The sequence below is a fragment of the Pecten maximus genome, chromosome 5 (genome assembly GCF_902652985.1).
Source record: "Pecten maximus chromosome 5, xPecMax1.1, whole genome shotgun sequence".
Taxonomy (NCBI): Eukaryota; Metazoa; Mollusca; class Bivalvia; order Pectinida; family Pectinidae; genus Pecten; species Pecten maximus.
Window position 1 is genome coordinate 40,669,357 of NC_047019.1, and position 8,829 is coordinate 40,678,185.

General features: G+C 36.5%; 1 protein-coding gene across 1 annotated transcript; it reads left to right on the forward strand.

Annotated features, from left to right (window-relative positions):
- Positions 1–804: 804 nt before the first annotated feature.
- LOC117328567 lies at positions 805–8,616 on the forward strand. Its single transcript, XM_033886091.1, has 2 exons — positions 805–986; positions 7,025–8,616. The coding sequence occupies exon 2, from the start codon at positions 7,061–7,063 to the stop codon at positions 8,030–8,032; it is 972 nt and encodes a 323-aa protein (XP_033741982.1). The 5' UTR covers positions 805–986; positions 7,025–7,060; the 3' UTR covers positions 8,033–8,616.
- Positions 8,617–8,829: the final 213 nt, after the last annotated feature.

The following is an 8,829-nucleotide window of genomic DNA, read 5'->3' on the forward strand; positions in this document are numbered from 1 at the left end:
TGGACCGTCTTAGTGTCAGACTGGACCACACTAAAACTATCTCAGTATGACAGACGTACATATAGACCGTCTTAGTGTCAGACTGGACCACACTAAAACTATCTCAGTACAACAGACCGTACATATGGACCGTCTTAGTGTCAGACTGGACCACACTAAAACTATATCTCAGTACGACAGACCGTACATATGGACCACACTAAAACTATCTCAGTACGACAGGCCGTACATATGGACCGTCTTAGTGTCAGACTGGACCACACTAAAACTATCTCAGTACGACAGACCGTACATATGGACCGTCTTAGTGTCAGACTGGACCACACTAAAACTATCTCAGTACGACAGACCGTGTCAGACTGGGCCACACTAAAACTATTTCAGTACGACATATTAATTTTATATTGTTGTACCATGATGTGTGCTACAGTTATTGAGTTGCCATTTCTCATTAAATGCCGTTAATCAAGTCCTTGAATGACCTCTTCCTCCAAATATGCCTACGTAACAGCTCCATGTCGTGGTATACAGGGGGTGGGTACTTTGTGTAGTCAATGGTGTGCGATGTATTGTCTGTAGTGTGTCATTGGATTTTATCTGGCTAAAACATAAAGTTTTTTAATCAACTATTATATTTACCAATCCAAGCACACAAGTATAGTCTATTTGATAGACAATCCATTTATAAGGGGACTTTTATTCTAGATTACATCAAAACCCTATACCCGGATCAATAGCTATCAGCCTGTATGTATACCCTTACATCGTGCCAGGTTTGGCCGAAAATGGTATTCACTCGATCGCACCCAGCATAACAATATACCTTACGCTGTATACATAGCGACATCCGAGCGGTCGTTCATGGTCGACATCCAGGGTCGACATTCGGGGTCGACATCTTAACCATTATAGAGCGGCGACAACCTGTTGGTACTTTGGAGAAAGGACAGTCTTTTCTGAGGAGAGGGCCACTCCATACTGCTGCAGTAGGTATTCATATAAATATCAAACAATGATTATACATTGTAAATAGTAATCGTCATAGAAGATGTGTTTCCTGCAACAATAATATATACATTTATATGTAGTGTTATTGGTGAAAGGATGGCCCATATTACAGTTGATAAACATTATCTAAAATAATTTGAAATATTACAAGCAATGAATTAGATTTGGAAGTAATGTATAGCATGATAAAATAGAATACGCCATTCATAATTCTGTTAAACAATGCATTAAGCATGTCGCAATTATATGTACACATAATGAGCCGCTAAAGACATTGATTGAGACTAGTAATCTAAGAGTAAACATATTGTCAGTGATAAAAGGGTATAAAACTAGTTTTACTCGTAGATACGTAACGGTTAAGTAGGAATGTCATGCCGGAATGCAATAGATCTAATATTTGTCTAATTTATCTAAAACCATTATATTTTAAAATGACACATTCAGAGCATACAAACCACGTGTATGAGCATCGCTGAATGTTAACATCTTTAGCTATACCTATGTTTTTCCACCTCTCTCTATGTGAGCGTTACTTGTGACAACGAGTAAGAGCGCCCCCCATTTATTGTTTTTCTTACTATGCTGTTCATACCTTTATCTCATACAATGTTAGCAGAAACAGTAGTACAGATAGGTTAGTGATGAGGTCTCTCCATGTAGGTAATACTAACTAGAAAATAAACTCGATAGTTATCTCTCCATGTAGGTAATACTAACTAGAAAATTAACTCGATAGTTATCTCTCCGTGTAGGTAATACTAACTAGAAAATAAACTCGATAGTTATCTCTCCGTGTAGGTAATACTAACTAGAAAATAAACTCGATAGTTATCTCTCCATGTAGGTAATACTAACTAGAAAATAAACTCGATAGTTATCTCTCCATGTAGGTAATACTAACTAGAAAATAAACTCGATAGTTATCTCTCCATGTAGGTAATACTAACTAGAAAATAAACTCGATAGTTATCTCTCCATGTAGGTAATACTAACTAGGTAATAAACTCGACAGTTATCTCTCCATGTAGGTAATACTAACTAGAAAATAAACTCGACAGTTATCTCTCCATGTAGGTAATACTAACTAGAAAATAAACTCGACAGTTATCTCTCCATGTAGGTAATACTAACTAGAAAATAAACTCGATAGTTATCTCTCCATGTAGGTAATACTAACTAGAAAATAAACTCGATAGTTATCTCTCCATGTAGGTAATACTAACTAAAAGATAAACTCGATAGTTATCTCTCCATGTAGGTAATACTAGCTAGAAAATAAACTCGATAGTTATCTCTCCATGTAGGTAATACTAGCTAGAAAATAAACTCGATAGTTATCTCTCCATGTAGGTAATACTAACTAGAAAATAAACTCGATAGTTATGATTTTAATGAACATTATCAATGAGACAAAATATTTTCAACCACGCCCCGAGTTTACATGCAAGTGCTTATCGTGGACTTATATTATAAGTCCGTATTAAAAGTGCGAAATACATCACAATTACTTGTGTACATGTATAACACTTGTTTACATACTATTGAAGGTCTCACACACGATGATACACAGTCGTTCTAAAATACTCCCTCGTAATGTCAACACGCTATCAACGTAAATCGTAGGCAGGTCCTACTCTTTATGTAATTCTTAGTTGATGAAGTGTTATACAACTTCATAAATATCATTAAATAAACACACATGCCGGAATACACGGCATGGTTATATAAAGTATTGTTTGAAATCACCTGTATTTTACCTTGTGGTTTCTAGGCGAGAAAGAATCAGTCATCATTACGAGAATATTGTGTAACATTATGTATTGTAATAGTATAGAAGACGGACGTAAACTGTTTTATATCGGACCACAAGTATAGAAGACAGACGTAAACTGTTTTATATCGGACCACAAGTATAGAAGACGGACGTAAACTGTTTTATATCGGAACACAAGTATAGAAGACAGACGTAAACTGTTTTATATCGGACCACAAGTATAGAAGACGGACGTAAACTGTTTTATATCGGACCACAAGTATAGAAGACAGACGTCAACTGTTTTATATCATAACACAAGTATAGAAGACAGAGGTAAACTGTTTTATATCAGAACACAAGTATAGAAGACGGACGTAAACTGTTTTATATCGGAACACAAGTATAGAAGACAGAGGTAAACTGTTTTATATCGGACCACAAGTATAGAAGACGGACGTAAACTGTTTTATATCGGACCACAAGTATAGAAGACGGACGTAAACTGTTTTATATCGGAACACAAGTATAGAAGACAGACGTAAACTGTTTTATATCAGACCACAAGTATAGAAGACGGACGTAAACTGTTTTATATCAGACCACAAGTATAGAAGACGGACGTAAACTGTTTTATATCGGAACACAAGTATAGAAGACGGACGTAAACTGTTTTATATCGGACCACAAGTATAGAAGACGGACGTAAACTGTTTTATATCATAACACAAGTATAGAAGACAGATGTAAACTGTTTTATATCAGACCACAAGTATAGAAGACAGATGTAAACTGTTTTATATCATAACACAAGTATAGAAGACAGACATAAACTGTTTTATATCGGAACACAAGTATAGAAGACTGACGTAAACTGTTTTATATCGGACCACAAGTATAGAAGACTGACGTAAACTGTTTTATATCATAACACAAGTATAGAAGACAGATGTAAACTGTTTTATATCGGAACACAAGTATAGAAGACGGACGTAAACTGTTTTATATCAGACCTCAAGTATAGAAGATAGAGGTAAACTGTTTTATATTGGAACACGAGTATATCACCATCCCTACCTACTTGTGGATCAGCCAGGTCATTTTTTATATATAACGCGGCTTACAATGTACCAACTAACTTAAATGCATAGCATTGTGCTGGGAAGCATCGTAATTAAAAATTAACATATAAAAAGGTTATTCATTCTAACCTTAACATTCCTGATCTGTTAGTGTAAAACGATAAAAATGCAACATTTGAATCAGCTCATTATCTTAAACATTTAAAATAATTGTTAAAATACAATATCACAAAGTAGATCATATAGTTGTTTGGAGATAATTCAGTAATCACGTCACTGTCAAAATGTAAAATTTCATAGGAGCGTACATACTAATATGATACCACCTTTTTAGAAATTAGGAGTTAGATACAAAAGAGGCAAAACTAATAAAACAACACCATAGTTGTTCCCTTCTTCTATAATTCGTGAGGGCCTAAAGTGTTGCATGATAACTATTGGCGACAGAGGAAACTCAAAATCGGCCAAAAAGAAATGTCAAAATTGAAATGTGGATGTGAAACCTTCAGCATTTACATCTCACCGATATACACGTAATTATTCCAATACAATATACAGTGTACATGCGGGGTCATATGAAATACACATGTTCTGAACATGAATTGTATGCATGTACGATGGTGAATGCATGATATAATCCAAATAACCCTCAAAATCCGTGGTTATTCATGACCAAATATAGTAAACATAATAAATATAGAAAATTGCCATCCAAATGGATCGCAGTAAACTTGCAAAATACATGAACTTTCCCAAGTTATTCCTACGATAATTTGTCTTAATGTATTGGATTCTTAGCCTAAAGAGGAAAGGCATTGAGCATTAATGTGAAATTTGTCCTCTAAGTCAGTATTACATCATATAATCTAAATATAATCATAATTTTCAAGCACTTCATTTTTCCAAATCTGGGACTACATATGCCGTCTTTTGCAGAAGTTTCCAAAAAATTAAAATATGAATTAAATAATCTTCAGCATATTGAGGGTTTGAATATAACATAGACACAAGCGAAGCATTTGTTTAGCAACAGTTTGGTTTCTATGGTAATTTTGATATCCAATATCAAATAACACCACGAATAACATTGAATATGCAAAGCCAAACATAGTTCAATAGATATGGGATTCTTCTTTGTAGTTTTGTTCCACACACACGCGCAAACGTGTCGCAATACGTCCAATTAGTGTAATGAGGCGTGTAGGTGTCATCTGCCTGCTGACAATACCTAGTATATCTGAGGACGATCTTCGAGTCCCCCACCTTTATGTATACGTCGCCCAGCATACCTTTGAGCACCCAATCACATCGCTGATAAACAGATTTTTTAAATAGTTTTTAAACAGTTATTTCAATAAGATAACGACTCCTTGTTATTATTTAGTGTATAACTAAAAACATCGTGTTATGGTTGTTCTACCTAAGATAAATACTTACCCTATACTTAATAACATGAGTTATCTCTAAGCTTCTTATGCTTTCATATCCTTTGTTTCGTCTTTCTGTGTCAACAATGTGTTATACTTATTACTTTATTTGTCAATCTCGAACAATGCTATACTGTATATGGTTATAGTGTGGGGATCCCAACTGCTGAAAGAAATAATGAAGTCCAGACTATCTAAGGATGGGGAAGACTGCAGTGATTATTTTTACAACATGATTGTGTTTTAACTAAGTCTCTTAGGGTGGGGAAAGACCCTTGGGCCTAATTTTACATCCGAATTGTGTTTATCCCTTAATGTAGAGACCAACCAACCAATTGTTTTCCCATAGACCTTAGTGTTAACGTTTTGGATTATTTCATTCAAATTCTTGAATTGAATATGACGATTAGGGTTTATAACAAAAGTTTAGGGTCTGATATAACACCTTATCAAAAAAAAAAGTTGGGTCCTTCAGCTCAAATTTTCTCCAGGGTAGCCATTTTGAAAATAGGTGAATTTCGCAGTAAAAATTCTCAAAAATCTTAAATGTTTACCTGTTTACTATTATTACGTGAACTTTTGGGAAAAAAAACAATCGGACTTAAGAAATTTATATCAACATTTCTTATTGATAGTTACCTATCAGGCTACATATCTATTTTCTCACTTCATAACATACTGGCCAATCAGTGGCTGCCAGACATTTTATCCTTGGCTCAACGTTCTATACACAGGGGCTGTTTCAAAAATATATTTTTTCAATTGGTTGGTTGTTCCCTTAACGTCCAGTGATGCTATACATGGTTGTGGGATGGAGGATCGCAGCAAAATCTGTTCTCCTTTCCCCATGGATGCCTCTAGATCTGAGCAAATTGGGTTCAAATCCATTCAAAACTTATGACTAGTGGCTATTTAAAGGAATTACCTCTATTTCCCCTATTTGACCCCGCCCCTCTGGCCCCTTGGGGATAAGTGTCGCCGTTTATGCAAAATCTGTTCCCTTCCCCAAGAATGTTTCTGACTAAACTGGGTTCAAATCCATTCAAAACTTTATGAGAAGTAGTGATTTAAAGGAATTACCTCTATTTCCCCTATTTGACCAAGCCCATTTGGCCCCTTGGAGGTCAGAGTCACCATTTATGCAAAATCTGTTCCCCTTCCCACATGGATGTTTCTGACTTAATTGGGTTCAAATCCATTCATAACTTTATGACTAGTAGCGATTTGAAGGAATTACCTCTATTTTCCCAATTTGACCCCGCCCCTCTAGCCCCTTGGGGGTCAGAATCACCATTAATGCAAAATGTGTTCCCTTCCCCCAAGAATGCTTCTGACTAAATTTGGTTAAAATCCACAATGTATCTTATGACTAGTAGAGATTTAATGCAAATGTTGACGGAGGGACGGAGGGAGGGACGGAGGGACGGACGGACGGACGGACGCCGCGCCATGGCATAAGCTCACCGGACCTTTGGTCCAGGTGAGCTAAAAATGTTTAGAATAAGCAAATACTCATTTTAATTTTCTAAACAATCACGACGAAACGCTATTAAGGTATAGGTAGGTTTATATGTTGGCGACTGACGGATAACTGATGTGTACAGGGAAGTGTACGGTACCTGTTATATTCGTATCGATATGCCGTAAAATCAGGTTATGCAATGTCAGATTGGTATTTATTGTAATACACCATATCAGTGTTACAGTTTTATGACATTCTCCTTATCATTAAATCCCAATTTTTATTACAGGTACAAGTGGCCACAATGAAAAGGGGCAAATAAAATATGAGCTCAAAGAGTAAAAAGGACAAAAAACGAAGCAAGTTAGACCAACTTCTTCACATTGATCATAGCGACGTCTACTTCGAAAACGAGCGACTAGACACAGAACTAGCTCGAACAATCGAGCAACTATGCAAGGACTTCCACCGCGTTACTTCGCAGCATGAACTGGATATCGTTGATCAAAAAGAGACCATTGTCGGCCTAAAAGCAATACAGAGCACATCAGAACACCCACTCCTAGCCCCATCTACCAACAAACAACGCCGTCCACGTCCGAAAACGAAAAAGAAGAAAGATTCAGACTCAGAAGACTCATGGGCTGGTGATTCTGATTCTTCCGAGGATTTTTCATTCAGGAAACCTACAGGTAAAACCCGATCCCTGCCGAACGGTGGGGCAAACGAAGAGGAAGACGAAAGACAGAGAGTTGCGAGGCTACGTCGCATCAATAAAAACAAAAGAAAGAAATTTCCGAAGGAGTGGTATACGTCTGTTCTCCCAGCGACCGACGTCCCAATTCCTCGGATTCGCAGACAACAATCGGCTCCACCAGGTACAAAAGGACAAAGGCCCTCAACCAATTTGAATTCTAGGGCAAAATCATCGAACCCATTTCATAGAACCATGTCAACTACAACAATATCAAGCCGCCCGGAATCAGAGGGTGGACTAAGGATTATATGTGATAAACCTGTAAAACCCGTTGTCATGTCGTTACGTAAACTGAAGGAAATATCCCACGTAGACAACTTAGCAGATAGAATACCAAACAAACGGGCCATTCGACAGCAGGGTCTTCTACAAGCAACGAAAGCACGTCGGGAAGAGCTAGATGATGAAGTGAAAAGCTTCATAAAAACAATTGACGATAAAATCCTTAAGGATGAAGAGGATATTAAAGAGAAGGAGGCTGAAAAGGACTCGGAAGCCATGTATGCGGAATTACTAAGTCCTCCTGACCAGCCACCATAACAAATATCTTAACTAGTCGTCTGGGATATAATATCATTAAGAGTTTTGTGAGGTGCATGGTTCGTGTCTCAAACGTCATATGAACGCTTTATTTTTAAAAATTGACTTTATTATGTGCAGATAACATTTGTTACCAGCATCATGTGAACGTTTTGTTTCATAATGTGAGCTTTGTATGTGGTACCATTGTCACGTACACGTTTTGTTTCATAAAGTGAACTTTGTACATGGTACCATGGTCATATGAACGTTTTGTTTCATAAAGTGAACTTTGTACATGGTACCATTGTCTTGTGAACACCCTTTGCACTATAATCAACGGTTGAATTGAGCTGTAGAAATACATTGCATGGCCATGGATCTTGGTGTGTCAATCGGTGCTGATAGATCTTATATTAAGTTGTGTTCTGTCACACTAAGGTTTGTCAAGTCTACCATCACGTATACAAGTAATTGTACTCATTTTTATGGTACAATCATGTATATGAGTAATCGTAAACATTTTGTAATCAGGGAATGATTTCCTATTTGTGCCTTTTGTTTTTTTGTTTTATGTATCAAATTAAATAGGAAATAAAACGAATTTGTTAATGTGTATTGTAATTTCATAACTGTGCTCAGTGAGTTTGGTAGTAGATGGCATTGTTTTGATTGATCGCTGTTAACTCGTTCTTCTTCACATGATACTTTATATAATAATGATAATAGTAAAATGTCCAGACAGTTGAAGCAGTGGAAGCTACTGTTTTCTAGGCAATACTATTCTCGCGAGTGAACCTTTATCCGAATTTGATATT

Bases quoted from the DNA above. Each gene is read 5' to 3' on its own strand.
- LOC117328567 (XM_033886091.1), top strand. From the start codon at position 7,061: ATGAGCTCAAAGAGTAAAAAGGACAAAAAACGAAGCAAGTTAGACCAA.